Genomic DNA, 22,243 nt, shown 5'->3' with positions numbered 1-22,243 from the left:
GGTGGTTTCTGATTAGCTGATACAGGATATTAATCATCTGACTCAACAGATGGAAAATTTGAATTTGAATCCGTTGCAAGGAGGTAGAAATGCCCCTAGGATAGGAGCATAGTCACAAAAAATGTGTTTCGCACCAACAAGACCTCTGAAACGTTTCTGTGAAACGTGTGAAACTCCTGACTGAAGACGTTTCGCCCAAATCCAGAAATACCCGTTTGCGCGTTTTATCATATAAGCGGAGTGTTTTTTTCCAATTAGCTCTATGTGCGCTTTTTATTGGTTGCGCTCACTGCTCCGTGCCCTTCACATGGACGACGCCTGTAGCCCGCCGACCTGACTGTAGCTTGCTTCTCCTCTTCCTCTTCCTTCACCTCTCCTTCTCTTCACTGCTCTTTCTCTTCCTCTTCTATCCTTCCTTCACCTCTACTTCTCCTCCTCTTCTCCTTCCTTCCCCTCTTCTTCTCCTTTCTCTCCCCTCTTCTTCCTCCTACCTTCTTCTCCTTCTTTCCTACCTTCCCCTCATCTTCTCTCCTTCCTTTCCCTTTTCTTCTCCTTCCTTAATTCTGCCACCGAAATTCCTCTTCTTAACCCTATTCTTAAATTCTATAATGCCTTGCCGCAACAAAAATGACAATACCCAGAATGTGTGGGATGACACTGTATTTATCCATTGATCTATGGTCTTTGATACTTTAAAGTTTCAGTCTATCTTCAATAATGAATCTTGTGACTTGTCATTCTTGTGCTTGCAGTTTGCATGAAAGTCTCTAAAATGGTGCATCTATTTTGTGAATTATAATTTGTATGTAATATGTATGTATGATGTATATATATCATACATACAAATTTATAAATTATTTTTATAATTATAATTTTTGAAACCTGCGGTTTGTTTAGTGATGGACGAAACCTTTCGTAAAAAAACCTTCACAACCTCGAAACGTTTCTTGTGACTATGGGTAGGAGATAGAGATGTTATGAGAGGCAGGGGAAGAGGAGGCCCAAACATGAATGTGCAATGTTTTAATTGTATGGAAAGGGAGCATATATCTTCTCAGTGTCCATATCCCAGAAGAATGGGAGGTGATGTGTATCCTTTGGCACCTAGGAGGGAGGAAAAGCAAGATGTCAAGAGGGCAGACGAGATGCCTACTCAGCGTGTACCACAGGTTCAGCAAAACAGCTAGTCAATGGACTGAGATAAGGAGAAGTAAATTTGATTGGAGTTGATGAAGAAGCAAACATCTTAGTCAACAAAAGGACTAGAGGGGCAAAGGTGGAAGATGAACCAGGTCCATCCAGGAGGAAGAAAGGAAAGCAAGTAGAGGATCAGCCCAAAGATGGAAAGAAGAAGACCAAGTCCAGAAGACACATTGGCATGTAGGATTTTCCTTTGGGCTTCTACAGTTGTGCCCATAAACTTAGAAGAACATGGAGTAAGTTGGTCAGCACAAGACGACCCAAAAAAGAGAAGAAGGGAGGTCAGATTAATATAGTGCATGTGAAGGGAGACAAGGATTATTTGCCAGTTATGGATGCTTGGGTAAACAAACACAGAATCCCCAAAGTGTATATTGATGGTGGCGCACAAGTCTATGTAATGACCCAACAGACTATGGAGGCTTTAAGACTGAAGGTTGGAGCCCCATCAGAATTTAGAGTACGAATGGCAAATATTGCAAAAGTCAGGTGTTTGGGAATTGTTAAGATACTGCAAGTAAATGTTTTGGGATTTAATGACATCTAATTTTGGGTTTGGACCAGCCGGTGAGAAGACAGGTCAGATATGACATGGCTAGAGGAAGGGAGTTAATTCCAGAGAGTAGTTCATCAGAAGAGGAAGATGAAGAGACTAGCTCTACAGAGGATTCAGAAACAAAGGAGGTCAGTTCAAAGGGTGATGGGGAAGAAGTCCAGCTACTAGAGCCTAATTCTAACCTTATGTGTATATCTGTACAGCTATGTATAGAGGAAGGGGAGAAGCTAAAGTCTGAAGTTGAAGTACAGCCAAGAAAGGAGGAAGTGTTACAAAAGATGCTGGCCAAGGATCTAACTGAGGCTGAGAGAAAGGAATATACAAACATGCTGCAAAAATTTCCAGACTTGTTCATTTCTTCTTATACATAGGTTAGGGGAGTGTCTGCAGTGTAGCATCAGATCGAGCTGAACCATAGGCTAAGCCATGTGTACAAAGGTTGAGAAGACTTGGGGTTGTACAGCAACAGGTGTTGAGAGAGGAAGTGGATAAACGGTTGAAAACAGGATTTATATATCCAGTTGATAATTCTGAATGGGCTTCTCCAGTAGTGATCACCCCAAAGAAAAATGAGAAATGGAGAGTCTATGTTGATTTTAAACCTTTGAATGCAGTAACCACCAAAAGGGATCATTACCCACTGCCTTTTCAAGATGAGATCCTAGATAGTGTGGCTGGACATGAAAGATATAGTGTATGTGATGGTTATTCAAGATACTTTCAAATCTCAATTGCTCCAGAGGATCATAGGAAAACCACCTTTATTACCCCCTAGGGGTGTTTTGCTTACAAGGTTATGCCCTTTGGGCTAACAAATGCCCCTGCAACCTTTCAAAGGTTTATGAATCTAGTGTTTGAGCCCTATCTGGGGTCCTCATCAGAGTGTTTTTTATGATTTTTGTATATACAGTGGCAGATGGATTCACTGTGAGAAGCTGAGATTGGCCTTGAAGAGACTAGATGATCTAGGTGGGCAGCTCAACCCTAATAAAAGTCACTTGGCATAAGCCAAAGTGACTCTGCTTAGTCATGTGGTTTCAGAAAATGAAATTGAAGCAGATCCTGAAAGGGAGAAAGTTTTGCTTTTATTGGAAGCTCCACAAGATGTGAAGCAGTTGCTCACTTTTACCCACAAGGTGAGATATCTTGCCAGGTTCATCTTTCTTTTGTCTCAAGCTTTATATCCATTACAACAGACATCCCAAAGGGATCCTTTCAGTTGGCAAGACAAGGATGAAGAGGCCATTATGCAAGTAAAGGAGATCTTGAGCACTTTGGCAGTAGTCATGCCTCCTAACTAGAGCATAGAATTTTTTGTGAATCCTAGTGTGGGTGAGGATGCTGTGGGAGCAATACTGTTGCAGCAGGGGAAACAACACTCTTATATAAGGCTTGTATATTTTGTCAGCGAAACAAAGACTCAAGGAAAGAGACATATTCTGAGGCAGAACAGGTGATGGTGGCTGTAGTGTTTGCTCGGAGGAAGTTTAGGTCCAACCTACTCCCAAAGCCCTTTACTATTCTTACCCACTATTCTCTACTTCTTCATCTGATCTAGTTTGACATTCCTTCTAAGAGATTGTCCAAGTGGTTGATTGAACTACAGGAGTTCCACTTTACTTGCATGGTGGAGGACAGCACTAGGGCTACACTAGCTGATATTCTGACATATAGGCAATATCCAGTAGTGTTGAAGGAAGAAACAGTAGCAAAGAAGAAGGTGCCCATGTGGAAGGACCCTGAAACAAGACTATGAGATGCTTTTACTCTGTTTTTTGATGGGGCTTTCAAGAGAAGCTCAGGAATGGCCAGTGGAGGTATAGTTTTATTTGACCCACAGGGCAAACAAGTATTTCAAGAAGGGATTCAATTGCATGTGCAGACTAGCAAATGAAGCTGAGTATGCTACCTTGGAGTATGGGCTTCAGTAGTGTATTAAGAGGGGAATCAGAAGGCTCATCAAGGGAGATTGTTGGTCATTAGACAACTGCAAGCTGTTTGGAAAGCAAAAAATCCTAAATTGAAGGAATGGAATTTCCAAATAAAGAGGATGATACCCAGATTTCACGAATTGCAGATACAGCATGTGAAGAGAGACCAGAATCAAGCTACAGATGCATTAGCAAAGAGAGGGTTGGGCAAGAACTTGGATGTATATGCTATCACTGTTGCCGTCAAATCAGCTACTGACTTTTCACCATATCATCTTGTTTTTGGAAAAGAAGCTATGATGTCCATTGAAGTTGAGATTCCCAGTTTACAGTTTCTTCTGAAGCATCAAGATAGTATTTTGGATGAATATAAAGAGAGATTACTCGATCTACAAGAGTTGCAGTTAGTTAGAGAAGAAGCCTTGGACCATTATATTCAGCTAAGCAATAAAAGAGCTGAGCATTTCAATGAGACTATCAACGACGAAGGTATCACAGAAGGAGACTTGGTGCTCAGAGACAACAACAAGCTGGACAACACCTTCCATACCAAGTTCCACATTAAGTGGGAGGGTCCTTTCAAGGTTGTACATCTATATGAAAATGGTACTTATCAAATACTGACTTGGATGACCAGCTGCATTCCAAAAGAGTCAATGGTTACAGGTTGAAGCCATATTGGTGCACAATTATGAAGTTGTCCCAGTTGATGCAGCAAATACTTGTGTCGGATTTGGATGTACTTTTCTTTGAGGATTGTTTTGGTGAGCCAGTAGCATATGGTTGAGCATAAATGTTCTAACCATGGGGGTTGGGAAAACTATGATAGGTTTTTTTGTGCCCAAAGAAAATGCCCAATACATATGTCCACCCCACCCCAAGAAAACGAAATAAATCATTCATGTATGGTTAAAAACCTTAGGAAAAGATAACTGCTACGTGGCCACTTTCCAAAAACGAAAATTAGTCCTTGTCGCCCCAACCAAAAGACGAAAAGAACACTTGTATGCAGTAGAGGAGGGGAGATTGCGAGAGAAGACCAAAAGTTGCGGGAAGCGGTGGAGAGAAGATTGGCATTAGAGACGCTTGTAAAAAAGAAGTTTGTAGAAAGGGAAGATTGGATTGTATGTGAGCTGGACGTCGAGAAGAGAGTCCAAAAGGGGGTCGAAAGAAAGAAAAAAAAAAAGAGTCGAATGTGAGTGAAAAAGAAGCCAAGAGAGACACTTGGGTGTAGCACTTCGGTGGAAGTTTGTTGCGACTTTGTTTGAGAAGAAGATGCCGCGGGTTTTGTTTGAGTTGACTTGAGTTTGCCCAGAGCAGAAATTGCAAACGTGAGAGGGTCTTGTCGAAGGTGGGTTCCCTAAGACCTCTGAAGCTGAAAATCTGTTTCAACTTGGATCAGCTCAAAGTCATATTCAACGATTCTCTGCACTGCTTGTTGGTGGTTGTCTGCAGAGTGTAGCTGCAGCTATGGTTGTTGTTTCTGGTTCATTGTGAAGTTGAGAATACAAGGTTTTTTTGGGATAATTGTGTGAAAGTCCCTTGGTTTTGTGGTTCTTCTCTCTTTTCAGATCTATCCCCAAATCTCAGGGGTGTTGAGATTGGCTCAGTTATATATATATATATACATACATATAAATATATATATACATATATATATATATATAGAGAGAGAGAGAGAGAGAGAGAGAGGTCTGATTGTGTTGGTTTGATGAAATCTTATGCTTTGGTTTTAGCTGTGTTATTTTGATGGAGTTTGTTGAGGAGAAACAACTGTGAATGAAAAGCTGACTTGTGCTGAGTCAGAACTGTGTCAGTTAGCTTATGTTTGAGTCAGCAGGTTTTGACAGAGGCAACCTGGTCACCTATGTGTCCCAGTCCGATGAGGTTGTTGAAGTATTGGTCTGGTCCTGTTTAACTCTTATGAGGTCTGGGCTGACAATCAGAACCAGTCAGAAATCAGTCTGACAGGTTGGGCATTCCTAGTGGTCTGAGGACTATGTCAAGTCAGAAGGGAGTCAGCCTGGATCAGCCGAGGCCCAATAGGAGTCAGTCATGGATATTCAAGAGTAGTTTTGGTCTCTTTGTGTCGAAGAGGAAAGATTTGAGTCAAGTCTGACAGTCAGCTGTCAGCAGTCAGGCAAAATTGAAGGAGAAGATTTGCTTCGTAAGTCAAAAGACCGTCAGCAGCTGTCAGCTGTGAGTGTAGAGAGGTGAATCCTAGTGGGGTGTGATTTTTTGAGGGCTTAAGAGGGTCAGTGGACACAGAGGAGTGGAATTCTCATCCAATTGGGTCGACTAGATCAGTTTGGTCAGAACACATCTAGCCGGATCCAATCTTTTTTGCGAGGACTAAACACATTGCGAGGGCTTAAGAGGGTCAGTGGACACAAAGGAGTGGAATTCTCATCCAATTGGGTCGACTAGATCAGTTTGGTCAGAACACATCTAGTCGGATCCAATCTTTTTTGCGAGGACTAAACACATTGAAGTGCATTATCACTATGTGCAGGAACAAATATATGCAGGCAAATCAAGGTCTTCAAGTCCTACAGAAGACAATGTGGCGGATCTCTTCACTTAATACTCTCTCTCAAGAGACACTTGATAGCTTCAAGTTTGCTTTAGGCTTGAGAGAAATTTTGAAATCTACCTCAACTTAGTATCTAGCCTATATAAAGATATTTCTAGCAAGGGGGGGTGGGGATGGTTGAAGGAGTTAGTGCTCTCGTATCTCTCATACTTCCTACATGCGAACTAGCCTTAGCATATTATTGCTATTGCCCTCTCAACAGAAACTTGATAGCTTCAAGTTTGCTTTAGGCATGAGAGAAATTTTGAAATCAAAATCAACTTAGTATCTAGCCTATATAGAGATATTTCTAGCAAGGGGAGGTGGGGATGGTTGAAGGAATTAGTGCTCTCATATATCTTATACTTCCTACGTGGGAACTAGCCTTAGCAATATTACCATTAGCGCAAAGCTACTCCAGCTTTTATTAATCTTGCGTTTGTAAAAACATGCACATAATCGCCATTTGATCCACCGTTTCACGGAGCCGGTAGAGATGACCATCACTGCCTCTCCAATGGAGGCCCTCCCTCTAGAGTCGCTTGGAGCTGCCGTTCCTCACCCCCCCCCCCCCCCCCCCCCCCGGCGCACCCCACAGAGTAGTTGACTACAGTTTCGTCCGATGCCTCCCCGTCAAAGGAGCTACTATTTCCGAGGAGACAAGTGTCTCATATTCATATGTGTGGTTCTTCATCACTCCACGCCTTCCACCCTAGAGAGTGGCGCGATGATCTTCTCCTTCCTCATTTGTATGATCTGCGTATCACCGATGTGCTCACTCACTTCTGGCCATTGGCACGGATGGAGGTAGGTGGCTCTGGCCACAGAGACCAGGGGAGATGGTGTCCTCCAACATAAAGGTGCTCCTTTTCGTAATTCTTCATGTTTCAATGGCAGTACCCCTTCCTCCCTCCTAAAGATACCTGCATTGTGACAGGTGGAGCCCAAAGTATGCATATTCCAGGGCTCCGACAAAGTGGCTCCAGATGGAGGGCAGGATTCATGCCCACCTTGTGCAACTTCCCCACAAGACAGATAACGACTACTCTCCGTCCAAACCCACACCCAAGACTTCGAGTGGCGGGTAGTTCCAACAGTTCCGCCTCCCACAGATCTTAGTTATGCAGATTGTCTCATGGAAGATTAAGGGTTTGGGAGGAACACGTTGCTTTCAGAGGCGCCGGGTCCTTAGAGAGGAGCTTCACAGAAAAGTAGTCAATGGGCCCATCAACATTCTCCTCCTTTAGGAGAATCATCTCTCTGAGGAGTTGCAGGAAGATCCTTCAGGGCACGAGTCACACCTTTTGGTCCCATACTTTTGGCCCCTCCAGGACCTAGGGTGGAGTATGCATTTCCGTCGGCGAGCAACTATTACCTACAGTGATCGACTAAAGCACATTTGTCACTGAGAGAGCTCAATGGGTGACCATCAAGATTAGAGAGCACACTGGACTTTCTCAACATTTATGCACCGAACACCAAAGCAAGTAAAGCCCCTTTCTGGAGTACAATTTGCCTATCCCTTCCAAAGGCAGATTTCTGGTGCATGGTAAGGATTTCAACATGTTAGAGTCGACAAAGGATAGACTCGGAGATGGCATGTCTACAGTTTCTAGAACAAAATACTCGGCTTGGGAGGAGTTGATTTTAGCTCTCAGGGGACAGGACCCCTAGCACTTACTAGAGTTTGGACGCAACCCCGAGAGTTTGTGCTTCTCGAGATCCGACAGCAGGAGGATAGGACCCCTGGCACTTTCTGGAGTACAGTTTGCCTATCCCTTCCACATGCAGATTTCTGGTGTATGGGTAGGGATTTCAACATGTTGACACAGGATAGACTCGGAGGTGGCATGTCTACAGTTTCTAGCACAGAGTACTCGGCTTGGGAGGAGTTGATTTTAGCACTCAGGGGATATGACCCCTAGCACTTACCAGAGTTTGGATGCAACCCCGAGAGTTTGTGCTTCTCGAGATCCGACAGGAGAAGTACAAGCCCTAACCTGTTTTGATTAGACCGATTGTATGTAGATGAGTGGGCTTATGGATGTGGTGCCATGATTGGTATTTTGGAGGACAATACTTTCTACAATCATGCACCTATCATTCTATCCCTGTAGTATCCCTCGAGGCATGTAAAACCGGCCTTCAGAAATTTGACGGGCGGTAAAACAAACACTCGCACACAAAACACTTCAACACCTTTGAGGACCTGGAAAAGGAAAACAAATAGGGGGAGCTAGATTGCTCCTGCAAATAGTACACGGACACCGATTGGCACCAAAACGCAGTGGCGCCCCTTGCGGTATTTCTTCACTTGATCAAATTAGAGTACAAAGTACAACTTGTAGAATCCTCCACCCATAGGATCCCTTGTAGTTTCACCCAGGACTTCCAAATAAGAACTCTCGTTATTACAGCACAGCATACCATACAGAAGACACACCTGTACAACACCTCCCTGCTTTCCAAAGGTCTTCTCCATCTCTACCATGGATCTTTCAAACCTTTTCCCAAACAGCAGTAGGGTTGTACCATACCACATGTCCTTCCCTATAGCAACAGCTTGCATGTAACCTCGAGAAAAATTATAACCTCTTCACATGAATCCAAAGACGTGTTTTCCACCGGAAACCAAAGGCCTGTATCGGATAAACCAAAGACCTGTATCCCATAAACCATAGGCCTGTTTCCTCGAAACTAAAGTCCTATTTCCTCTCCAAAACCAATGTCCTATTTCCATGAGAAAAGCCACAGATACACCATCCAATCACGGTGCCAAAACTAGGGTTGATTTCCACAACAATACCCTGTGCTTTTTCTAAAAAGAATAGAGAGAAAGATAGAAGACGTGTCAAGCAACCCCTGAATACACATAGTTTTAAGACGAAGAGGAACAACACATCTCTTCCTTTTTTCTTTTTTTTTTCTTTTTTCTTTTTTTCCGGGGGAGAGATCCTACTAATAGTTAACATTACAACTCGCTCAACGTCCCAGCCACGCTAGTGTCGTGAGCTACAAGATCATCTACGCGGCCCTCTGAAGAGGGCGACGAGCACACTCGACCACAGAGAGCGGAGGGGCTACACTGGAGTCCTCTTGGGAAAGGCGGCCAGAACACGATCGATGCCGAAAGGGAAGCTTATGGAGAGCGCGGATGAGAGGTGCCGCCGAGGGGTCCAAGCAGGGTTTGAACCCAAGACCTTTCGGTCCTAGGCAAACACTTTACCACTTGGACTATCACCTCTTTGGCACAACACATCTCTTCCATGAACATTGTCCCGTGTATATGTAGCTTGTTCTCCTGTATCCAAGTCTCTTCAACAGGGCCTGCAGATTCACGATGAGAGAAATGAAAATGAAATGATATATTAACGTCTTCAAAAGGCCAAAATGACCTATGAGACCAAAAAGGTTACAACAATTGGTGGATCTGATACAATGTCTGTGTAAGAAAAGCTAAAAACAACTAATTGAAACTGAAATAACTGTGAGGAAAAGTACGGTACTAGGAGCTCCTAATGGATAACATCTGGGAGGAAAACTCCAGCAACAAAGGTAAGCATCATACACATCACTATCCAAAGATGTCTCTCATCGGTCGATGGCGGATATCCTCAATGTCCTCCATGGTGAGTACTCTGACTGGACGTCTCCCATGCCGTGCTAGTATGGTCCTGATCCTCTGATGTAGTCTCCGCCGGTGTCGAGATGGGCCTCTCATCTTGGGGCGCCTGGACCGCCCCAACTCTATAGCCCGATCTCTATTCTCCTGCAGCCAGCCCACATGCATCCCATAAAGAGAAAAATAGGAAACTCTTTGACGGAGGTGTAGATGATCTGGCAGATGGCGAGAGCGATCATGGAGGTCTTGCTAGTGCCGAACTGGGCCTGGGTGATGACATCGCGGTTCTGGATGATGGAATGGATAGTGCGCTGCTGAATGGCCGAGGGCCTCTCGAAGCCGTAGGCGTAGATGCCCCGCAAGAGCTCGTCGTGGATGCCCATCGCGTCTAATCTACTGTACACCTTCACGCCCGAGCTTGTCTCGAAGGCCATGCCGTCGTCGTCTGCCAGCGCCCCATCTCCGCCATTGTCCCATTGCACGGTACCACAGAGGCCATCACCCTGCCTGCACCACCACCTGCAGCAGTACTTGCCATAGCCCAAGGAAAACAAACAAAAACACCGACCCCTACTCTCTCTGTCCAGTGCATATGTCTTATGGCCATCCCGTAGGAGTCACACCCAGAGGTGCATCCATGCACGTAATAAAGTACTTGATGTATCATACGAATATACATGCATCACACGACATAATCCAAAGTATTACCCAATGTATTCTCAATGGTACCAAGATCCAATGGGACCAAAATACAATAATACCTCAAAAGTGTATGAATACATGCACAAATAGAGTTCGATCCATATATCCATGAACCAAACCAACTCTAGGACTGCTCTCGCAAGACTTATGCCCTTCATAGAGTCTCGAACTATTAGCTCAGATTGCTACAGACTTTGAGCTCAACCAAACCATGCCATTCCAAAGAAGACCAACTCCACACATAGCATCATCTCAATATCCAATCGACCGATCCTGTGATCAAGAATAGCTAGAACCATATGACAAAGATTCAATGCCCCAATCTTCCTCAGTCATACTTTAGTTCCAAAGGCAAAAACCATCCATAGTTGCAGTTATAGTTCATGGTGCGGCCATCTGTGAACCATACCCAACTTTACCATCTCATGTGACTAGTACACAATATCATAGAAGTCCCATAAGCAAATTTACTGTCAGCCTATCAGTACCTTCAGGTGAATACAAAGATGTCACCAAGCGACTCATAGATGAAAACTGGGCCTGTCTGTAACAAGGGAGTGGAGGTGCTACCTCCCTCTTGAGCATCAGGCAATGCTCTAGACCCCTGTTCTGCTGAACCTGAATGAGTCGTCGCAACAGTCGGCTCCAACTCAAAGGCATCAAGATAAAGCTGCAATACCTGAGGTGAATCTACTAAGTCACCCTCCTCCATTCACTTCGCATCCATCGGTGAATAGTTCTTGAACTTCACAGGATAGCGACGGGAAACTTTACCTTATACCTTTCTTTCCTTATGTGCCAGTATCTCCTTGGGAAAAAGAACCTCATCAAGTTCCTCCACTTCCGTCTGAGCCTCATCTGATACATCCTCAGGCACCCAAAAACCTGCTTGCACTCCACCCAAGTGGTAAGCACAAGTCCCCAATGAAGCATAGTAGATCACCACTGCTAAACATAGAAAGAAGCTGCCTTCCGAACCCATGAAGCCTCCGTGAAGATACCACCAGTGACAAAGTGTCGAAAGCCATAGCCTTCAACCCATCTCTTGCACCATAACACTTCAACTGCTTTCTTGTTCCTCGCTGACTACTTCCTGTCCTTGGTGTCTTTTCTCCTGAGCTTCATCTTTAGCTTTTGCTCTTCACCTCATACAGGCAAAGACACACAATCCTGCACTGCCTCCTGCACTTCCTTTTCATTTTCCACATGTTGAAGCTTTTGATGCGACTCTCATGAAACAACCACGGGCTCGCCTCCTTGAGAAAGTCGACGATATCCCGGCAATGGAACCATGAAACCGGCCTTCAGAAATTTGACAGGCGGTGAAACAAACACTCGCACACAAAACACTTCAACACCTTTGAGGACCTGGAAAAGGAAAACAAATAGGGGGAGCTAGAGTGCTCCTGCAAATAGTACACGGACACCAATTGGCCCCAAAATGCAGTGGCGCCCCTTGCGGTATTTCTTTACTTGATCAAATTAGAGTACAAAGTACAACTTGTAGAATCCTCCACCCATAGGATCCCTTGTAGTTTCACCCAGGACTTCCAAATGAGAACTCTCGTTATTACAGCACAGCATAACATAGAGAAGGCACTCTACAACACCTCCCTGCTTTCCAAAGGTCTTCTCCATCTCTACCATGGATCCTTCAAACCTTTTCCCAAAAAGCAGTAGAGCCGTACCAAACCACATGTCCTTCCCTATAGCCACAGCATGCATGTAACCTCGAGAAAAACTATAACCTGTTCACATGAATCCAAAGACGTGTTTTCCACATGAAACCAAAGACCTATATCCGATAAACCAAAGACCTGTATCCCATAAACCATAGGCATGTTTCCTCGAAACCAAAGTCCTATTTTCTCTCCAAAACCAATGTCCTATTTCCATGAGAAAACCCACAGATACACCATCCAATCACGGTGCCAAAACTAGGGTTGATTTCCACAGCAATACCCTGTGCTTTTTCCATAACTCATAGAGAGAAAGATAGAAGACGTGAGAGCAACCCCTGAATATACATAGTTTCAAGACGAAGAGGAACAACACATCTCTTCCATGAACATTGTCCCATGTATATGTAGCTTGTTCACCTGTATCCAAGTCTCTTCAACACGGCCTGCAAATTCACGATGAGAAAAAGAAGAAGAAGAAGAATATATTATCCTCCTCGGGAGGCCGAAAAAACGGCCCATGGGACCCCCACGAAGTAAGTACAAAAGCTGTAAACAAAGCCTCCTCCTTTCATGGGAGGGAAAAAAAAAAAAGACTAGTGTGTGGCCAATTGCGTTACAAGGTAGTCACGGTGCTTGAGAATTTTGATGAAGTATATGCCAAGGGCAGCAAGTTGGCCATGCGAGAGCAAATTCACTAAGTCGGTGTATCCTTCTAAAGTGGTGCCGAAATCTCTCCTTATGTTGCATGTTAAAAGAACATGCTCCTCTATCTCCACTGCTCCCAGACTACATAGCCGGCATAATCTTTTCTCTCTCGAGACACCGCTCCATGCTCCTCTCTCAATCTTGAGAGAGAGGGAGAGAGAGAGAAAGCCTATCGCTATTCTCCTGCAGCCAGCCCACGTGCATCCCATAGAGAGAAAAATAGAGAACTCTCTGACGGAGGTGTCGATGATCTGGCAGACGGCAAGAGCGATCATGGAGGTCTTGCTGGTGCCGAACTGGGCCTGGGTGATGACATCGCGGTTCTTGATGATGGCACGGATAGCGCACTGCTGAATGGCCGAGGGCCTCTCGAAGCCGTGGGCGTAGAGCCCCGCAGGAGCTCATCCCGGATGCCCATCGCGTCGAAGCTGTTGTACACCTTCACGCCCGGGCTTGTCTCGAAGGCCATGCCGTCGTCGTCCGCCGGTGCCCCGTCTCTGCCATTGTCCTGTTGCACGGTACCACAGAGGCCATCGCCCCGCCTGCACCACCACCTACAACAGTGCTTGCCATAGCCGAAGGAAAACAAACAAAAACACCGACCCCTGCTCTCTCTGTCCAGTGCTCCCTGCCGTTAAGCTCTATGCATCGCTTGGGCTCTCTGGCGACCAGCCATACAAGGAGAGGAAGCGCCCGCACACACCACACGACGAATTCTGCCACCCTTCCCTTTTTAACAAGGATGCGATTCGGTTCGCTTTTATCCAAAAACTAAAAGCAATAGCAAAAGCACATCCTGCAAATAAAAATTATTATTTTATCATCAAAGGTTTTAAAACCTTATAAACTTTAAATCCTTTTGTCCTCTTCACACTTGGGGCTATCCACACACGGGTTTCCTTCTCAAATCCAAACGGATGCCATTCACACTATCCATCCCGTGCCCGTGCCCACCTGCATACTGTCCACAGGAAAACACAGGGTCGTAATAGCATGACAGAAATTTGAGGACCCGGATCCCTGACAACCTCATTCAAGGCTCCGAGATATGCAACAGGACAGAGGAGATCTAGGAGAGTCTGGATTTTCACTCAGGTTCAGCCGCAGGCGCCTTGGAGAGATGAGCAATTTATTACAAGAGGCAGCGCAGAGCAGATTGGCTGGCTTCCGAAAAAAGCAGAGGAGCATATGTCGCAATCTCACCTCCCTACAATGACTCCAGGAGAGTACACCAGATAGCCCGTGAATTGAAGCAGGGCCCTAGTCGGCTACAGCCCATACAAAGCTTAGTTCTATCGAGGAGCGGAGGGTGGAATACATATACTATGCCAAAGCCTCGTTTTGAACCTAGGCGGGAGAAAGGGTCACCGGAGATTTCTTTGAGATAGCAGGCCCACACAGGCGAAGGGATGGCATCTGCATGGGCCACCGAGGCTAAGGCCGTCATGTCATATGAGGAGGGTGGGGGACTAGCCCTTCAGGTTTTTCACCTCTGTATTTCTGCAATGCCAGTCCTAGCTCCATCTACTGGTCACTAGACTCCAGGTTCTAGCCAGCGATGGGAGATTTGCAGCAGCATTGTTGCGTGGCACATCTAGAGAGCTCGATATGCAGCAAATCCATCGATGACACGGTCACCTTGCCAACGGAGTCCATCCGGGGCATCTTGCTCAATAACATTCGTACCCTCTGTGGACAGTGGAGGGAGCTTCACGGTGGCTCAGCATGCTGAAGGGCCGGGAGGCCTTCATGAGGATCCAGCGTCATGATCTCTTTCTCACTGACAGTGGTGGTGAGCCCACTTGGTACTATAGACCACCTATGTGGTGGTTTCCCCCTCCCCCCATTGTATGAGATAGCCTTCTCCTCCTAGAGCGACCAGCTGGAAGAGAAGAGCATCCTCCCCCTTTTATGTCACTCCTCATGTGGAACCAAGTTTGTACTTAGCCGTTGTGGCTGTTTTTCTTGGTAACTAATAGAAGGATCTCATTCCCAAGGGAAACAAAATGCATGCACATAATATGGGAGGGAGTCATGCAGCTTTGGATTTGACAATACTAGAACTGCAATTCGTGCTCTTCCTGCCTGTGCACGCTCTCCAATGCTCAAGGCAACCAACTCATTCTTGTCTTTGAGAGATGTTCCATGAGTATATTAAGTACCAATCCACACTCCTTTTCAACTTCCAGGAACAAGTCAACTTTAAAAAAGGAAAATACAAAGTCCTTACTTACCTGAGCTTCATGCATGCATTTCGATAAGAGCTCGTAGGCCGCTTGTGAATCATGCAACTCTCTTAGCAGTTCTGCATTACTTGCCTCTAGCCATGCTATCCTCTGATTCCAAGCCAAGTAAAATCCACCCAAGAAAAAGTCAATGACACCAAACAAGAACACACAGAAAAGGATAGGAGAAGAACAATACACCAGTACACACACAGCACTTGCCCATGATCTCAGCCAACCTGAGTATCTAAAGCAGAGCTGCCAACCGCACGTGCACAGATGAGTTCAGCTTGCAGAAGCTCTAGTTGTTGCCTCATCCTCTGCATCTCTGCTGCAATCGGATCACGATTTACCTGCAAAACCATCATCACAAACACCCCTAATTGAGAACAAATTGTTGAGACGACAGATTTAGCTCCAGGGATCCCTTATTTTCTAAGCTTTCATATTTGAGCTGTTTTTTAAGGCTAAATCTGGTAAGGAGCAGGAAGCATGTACTATGGGTTTATTCTGAATGTTGCGGGCACGATTGGCATACTTCAAAGTGTTTAGAGTCTCCTCAGCATTGGCATCTGCTGGGCTAACACAAGCTGTCCAACACATTGTAATAATAAGAGCCAATAATGCTACTTATGTTGGTTTTTTTCAACAATCATTAAGTCCACAAACAAGCATAAAATCATTAAATTTGTGTCTATTAGGATGACACTAGCCGTTACTTAAAATATTCCAGGCTGTGATACACATGATGAGGGCATAGCAAATAGAGCTATGCCATAAAGAGAAGATACTACATGGGCTAAAGTGGAAGGCCTACACCAAACCTCTCTGCAAATAGAGAATGGATTTTCAGGTGATACCTTATTGATTGAGATGGGTGAGACCCAAGCACTTGTGCGCAAGTAATGCAGAAAGACTTTTTTATCCATTTAAGGATAAGATGCCTCTATGAAACTCTCTAGGCCTTTCTGCACTTCCAATGCAATGCTAATGCTCATTAGTTTTGAAGTGTGTTACCGATCTAATTTAGAACCTGTAGCTCCACTCACTAGTTGATTCAAAGTCCACCAAGGTTTCAAGGCTACAACCTTTCCAAATGGAATGGTTTGTTAAAGCTAATGCAAGCAGAAAAAAGTTGCAGCTCTAAATTGAGTAGAGCTCCAGAAAATGCCTCATCAGTCAAGACTCAAGAGAGACATACACCACTCATACCTGCATCCAGCTTTTTGCCTTGACATGAAGAGTAAAACAGGCAGTTGATCTGATCAACTCAAACCTGTCCTCTTTAGAGCCTTGAATTAAGGTGGAACTGGGTTGTACCATAAAGAGAGTAAATACCTATCAAGGGGCCTACTATGCAATACTTCCTCTTTAAAAAATGTCAATCTGCACAATCCTGTGTTTTTTCAAAATCCTCTTCTTAATGTGAATCAACCAACTGCATCCTCAACTAAGAAACACTATCAAAATTGCTTCTTTCCTCCATGAATTGAACTTGTCCTGAACAATGTCATGAAGAAATCATTGCAACATCATACTCACTTCAATGCATGCCTAAACCCATGCTATTGGTTTCAGCACTAAACCAAAAAGCATGCCTTAACTACGCTTGCCCTCCAATTTGGCTTCACCAAAAAAAGCATCCCCTGCCCCTATGCCCCTCTTATTCTACTTTGTAGTCAATGCTCCTTGTTCAGTAACATCTTCCAAACCTGTTACAACGTTGTCGTTTTTTCAGCCTCCTTTCAAAAGGAGCGCGGATCTTGGAATACTTGAACATTAACTAATTTAACCATTAAAAGAGAGAAGTAATAAGGGTATTCTCCATGTGAAGAGGGAATGGTTTTGCAGGTACAGCTGGTCAGCCAACAGCTGCAGAAGGTACAAGTGTTATGGGGAGCAGGTACATTAGGTATGGTCATTGTACGACCACTTGTTGCCCAGGCAACACCATCAGGTACGTAAGCAGCAGCAGGTTTGAGCACTGTACAGGAGGTGGCAACAGGTACAGGGGTTGTACAGTTTCTGTAAGGCAGTGAACAGCAGGTACCGACCCTATACAGCCAGAACCAGCAGGCCCTGAAGCTGCAGCAGAGATACAGGCTGCAAAAAAGGTCGCCAATGAGCCATGCAGGTTGTGAGGAGAGAGAAAGAAAGAAAGAAAGAAAGAAAATTATATTAAAGTCTTCAAAAAGACCACTGGGGTCTATGAGACCAAAAATATGTTATAAAGTATCCATGGGTTACAATGATCCTGGTAAATAACATAAATGAAAAAGAACCTAAATCTAACAGCATCATCAGCTGCATACAAGTAGTGGCTAACTGAGGATAAGACCGCCAGCCTGTAACTCGACATCCTGGTATCACCCATAAACATACACATTGATAACACTAGCTTAGTATATAACACAGAATCACATGTAATACCAATAACACTAGCTAGGTATATAACATAGAATGACCATCCACCATCAAGCATGCATAACGCTGCACATGGACAATTCATCTATTAAGTGTACCACAAGATGTAGCTGACTAGTGAGTATAGATCTGAAGCGGCATCAATAGTGGGGATGGATGTATCTCCTATGAACTTACGTACCTTAGGGTAAACCACCACATTGGAATCCAACCAAGTCCTTAAAAAGTTCACACCATGGAATCCATATGACCAGTCATACCCATGGTTCCCCATGTAAATCTCTATGAGTAAAAATAGACATGGGTCTTAAACACAGTCCATGAGTGCTCTAAGAACAAATCACTGCCATCAAGTTGGGCAATTATCGTCAAGCTGATGAAAATATTGGACCATATCGAAGATAACATATTTTGTGAGATTTTGAGAAAGTGCAAACTAAAAATAAAACAATAATAAAGAAGAAGAGGACAAAAAGATAAAAGTAAAGGTTCTTCAAAATCATTGACTGAATGAGTATCTATGCAAAGAAAAAAAAATACGCACAAACACAAATTCATCATGTCAGCACACCAGGTTTCCCCTTTCCAACAACTAACCCCAACTCTCCCTCTTCTTTCTTCTATCTACTAATAGGAGAAAAGGAGGAGGAGGGGGGGCAGGGCGTGGGGCTGGAGGTGGAGGTGTGGGGTGTTGTTTTTGGGTTTTGACAGGGGGACAACTTAATCAAACAAAGATGAAAATTGTTTTAACACGTGATGAGGACAGGAAGGGGGGGAGGAGAGAGAGATGAGATGAGATGATTGTAATATTATCCTCAAAAAATAGTCTGTTGGACCAGTTCAGCAAATCTAAAAGCAATAAAAATGTGTAGAACACACGGTGTGCAGTGTGCACAACCCATGGGTGCATGTGGGTGGTGCGTGCATATGTAGTGCACATCTATGGGGGGATCAGTATCTACAAACATTTTTGCATTCGCTCACGGGCTCCCGTATAAATCACCTAGAATTTGGGGCTGGTGTGCTTAAAACAGTATTCAAATTTTGATTGTATAGAGGCGCCTCTCCATTGTTTATGGGAAACATCTTGCAAACAAGCAAACAAAATCCTGTGTTTTCACTTTACAGTTTCTCGAGGCAAGTCTAACTCATTGTTGAGGACCAATCCTGTTAGGTTTTTTTAGTCTTTTGCGGTTCAGAACCACAAGCCTTGGCAATCTATCCACGGGCATGGATTCACTTCTGTGAATGGCAGTACACACTCAATATTAAGAATGCCATGCTTCCAATTTTGAACATTAGAATGCAGTAAAAAGTAGTGATCTCAACTCCCACATATCTTCTTTAAAAAAATATTGTGAACTTTTCTCAAAGTCGTTCTGAAGTGTTCTGGGCATGCTTCCTCCCAAAACCTCCATCACATACAGTAGAATTTCATTGACTTAAGCATAAGCAAATAAGAGTTACATGCAATATATAAGAAGCATGCACGTGCCAATGAGGTGATAGCTCAAGTGGTAGAGATATTTGTCTAGGACCAGGAGGTCCTGGGTTCAAAACCCCACGTGGTGCGTCCTCGGTGGCATCGCCTATGGGCGGATAAAAAGCACCTACGGGCGGTGAAAATTGATAACTACAGGAGGATCTTGGGCCTAAGGCCAGTCAGGAAAAAAAATTCATGCACGTGCTGTGTCCCATGATCCATCTAAGTAAGAGCATGCTCATGCATTGTTATGTCTGTAATATTGTCGTCTGACAAATTGTGGCATAAATGGATCAGAGTCATCCATGATACTATCCCCTAAAAATCTCAGTGTATCACACACAAATTCTATAACATCATCTTTGGTTTTAGCCAATGAGAGCTGCTTTTATGACTTGAAAAGCTCAACATCTATCCTTCTCAGAGACCTATGGCAAGGCATATATCTCTATTTTCAAGTAGATTTTCAAAAGTAGTAAAAACCTTTCTTGCTAGTAGCGGAGTTCTTTACCTTATGCCAAGGGAGAGCATGTAAGATTAAGTAGCAATTATCATATTATGATTAAGTAAAAATCAATGGCCCTTTCCATTGATACAGTCATGTAGGCTATACAGCCCCATTGTGAATGCAATCAAAACTTGACACGTGGGAAGTTTGGGAAGAAGGCCATTACCGATCATCACTGTCCTGCTGTTGCCCCCAAGAGAGTCCTGCACCAGAAAAGATAAAAGTTCAGCACACAGACAGGACAGACAAACATGCAGTAAGTTCTTACCACCATGTAGTGCATCAATGGTAAAACTTTTAGCACACAAACAGAAAATTAATCTGAAGAAGTAAATTTTAGTTTGTGATGGGCCTGATAAGGTGAACCAGAAAAAATGGAAGATAAAAACTGTTAGACCATCGGCAAATTAATCACTGAGAGGTCTTGCCAAAACTGCATACCAGACTAAAACTTTGTACTTCCATAAAGCACGGCAACCATGAACATGCCATTAAGCGAAAAAAGGAATAAGAACAATCAATAGTTGTATTCGTGAAAACCTGCAATATCAGTTAACTTGAGTGGCCAGGAGCTCCTGTAAGCATTGCAACTCCCCGTCAGCCCATTGTGTGCATGTGGCCTTCTCCCGTGTGTTCCACCCCGCCTTCACCCCTCACCCCGCCTTCGCTCTAGTTTGCCCAGCCTCCCTAGCCCCACCTCTGCCACCTCCTTCGCAATCTTCTTCTTTAGTCCCCCTCCAGCCCTGCCCTGCCTCCCCCTGCCTGTCAACTTGCCCTCACCCCTTCCCCTCCTCCCGCGTCCCACCTCCCGCCCCCAACATCCCCTGCTTTTCGTCCTCCCTCTCCTTTTCGCCCCCTGGTTCCCCACCCGTGTTTGTTGTTTATCATTCGTTTGTGCTTTCTCGACAGCGGTGGGCAGCTCCCTTTCGCCCCTTTTAGTAGGACTACATGGTAGCTGCTCTGACCACCCCATCCCACTCTCCCAGGCCACCATCAGCTGTCACCTCTATGAAACAGACCTTCAGCTACGCATCTCAGGGGCCTCTCTCAAGGCTACTACCCTGATCTGCAAATTTGGTCGGCAGCACACCCGACCCGTGGACAGATCCACTACCTTTTGCAAGCCGTGCCGGTGTGCAAGGGAGAATCATGGCGATCCTCTTCCTCCACAACTGCTACATTCAGCTCGAATTGAACTCGCCATGCCTGGCCGTAAAGGTCCTGGTGTCAAGCCCACTAGCAGCACGGAGCTCCCACGTTTGCCTCACCCACTCAAGACATGACTTCTGCCCAGGACTTGGACACCTTTTCTGGAGTCTTAGGCTTCCTGGTTTTGGTCGTTTCACAGGTCTCCCCAAGAAGTATCACAACCTTCATCTAGTGATAGGGTGCTCCTCAAAACAAGTTCTTGAGTCCCCCCCACCACAGCCGCCCCTGTTGTGAGGGCAGTTGGGCTCCCATCCATACAAGTACTCATCTCCCCCGGAGAACCCTCCTCGCCAGGTTGAGATTCCCAATCTCGGCAGCTCCATTTTCCTGCAGCAGGTAGAGCTTTCAGGACTACCGGAGCAGTACTTTGTGTGCGACCAAACAAGAAACCAATTTATGTCGTTAGATGGATCACCTCGTGCGGGCATATGCTCTGGCATACAGGCCCGAGCCAGCAACCAAGATCCCCAGACAGTGGTGAGCCCGACCTGCGGTCAGATCGTTGCGACAAACATCAGCCCCGCCCACGCCAGCTGCATCGCACCCCCCATGCAATCTCTCCTTCCACCCCACCATCAATAAACGAAGAGCCTCATCACGCCTCACAGGAGCTTAGCTGGCAGCAGCCGCGGACCTCTCGCAGAGGCACGGTCACCGTTGTCGTGGTAGGCAAAGTGGGGTATGCACTCCTATGGACACAACTTCCGATGTAACATTTCTGACTTCAAGAACGTGCAATCTATTGATGCAATCCAAGATTCACCAGCATTTATCCCCAGACGCACTCCGAGATTCACCAGCATATCCTTCGGAGAACGTGCAATCTATTGATTCAGCAGGCCCAACAACGGCTAGACAGGCGCACCCTCAATGTAATATGTGATACATAGGCGATGAGGCAAAAATACCTCGGAGCATGATCTCCGGGTGTGAGTGCAAGTGAGCTAGCCGCTCCTGAATATGGTGCTGATGTCGAGCCTCTATCTCTGTGATCTCCCTCTAATGTAGTCTGGGAGTCTCGTAGCCTGGTGCTCTCGGTCTCTGTCTGGCTCGGAGGTCCGCAGCACGCTGAAGTGTAACCCCCTCCTGTGTCAAGGTAGGCACTAGGATACATCTTTGGAAGAAATCAGTGAGCTGGAGCTGGAGCTGTCGCCCACCTCTCCCTGTGGTATGAGTCCGTATCAGTATCTCTCTGTGGCGCTGTGTCTCTAGCAAGAACTAGCCAAATCTGCGCTGGTCTGCGGACTCCATGATTTGGCGGAGTGAGGGATGTCCACTGAAGATGGTGGTGTATCTCTCTTTAATGACACTACATGTTCCGCATCTGCATACATAATGCTCCTCACTCTCAACCTCCTCCTGGCATAGTCTGCATATCCTCTCTGCTCTGGGGATCCGTGCTGCCCTACCTGCCTCAATCTCAA

At 45.1% G+C, this 22,243-nt stretch overlaps 1 protein-coding gene across 2 annotated transcripts in view; it reads right to left on the bottom strand.

The window, feature by feature from the left end:
* The window catches only part of LOC147623818 (kinesin-like protein KIN-4A), a 106,977-nt gene extending 86,786 nt beyond the window's left edge, over positions 1 to 20,191 (bottom strand). Inside the window, exons 1-4 of one of the 2 annotated variants that reach the window (XM_086820446.1) lie at positions 19,777 to 20,191; positions 15,694 to 15,785; positions 15,435 to 15,548; positions 15,205 to 15,306 (exon numbers count right to left, since the gene is read on the bottom strand). In XM_086820446.1, coding sequence (XP_086676572.1) covers positions 15,205 to 15,306; positions 15,435 to 15,548; positions 15,694 to 15,785; positions 19,777 to 19,783 — 315 coding nt within the window. In that variant the 5' untranslated portion in view covers positions 19,784 to 20,191. The remainder of the gene's footprint in view (positions 1 to 15,204; positions 15,307 to 15,434; positions 15,549 to 15,693; positions 15,786 to 19,776) is intronic. The other variant, XM_086820447.1, reaches the window with a different exon arrangement.
* Positions 20,192 to 22,243: the final 2,052 nt, after the last annotated feature.

Source organism: Cibotium barometz, chromosome 26, assembly GCF_041138505.1.
Source record: "Cibotium barometz isolate CiBa-2024 chromosome 26, ASM4113850v1, whole genome shotgun sequence".
Lineage (NCBI taxonomy): Eukaryota > Viridiplantae > Streptophyta > Polypodiopsida > Cyatheales > Cibotiaceae > Cibotium > Cibotium barometz.
The sequence above is the reverse complement of the archived record's forward strand: the minus strand, read 5'-3'. Positions and strand labels throughout refer to the sequence as shown.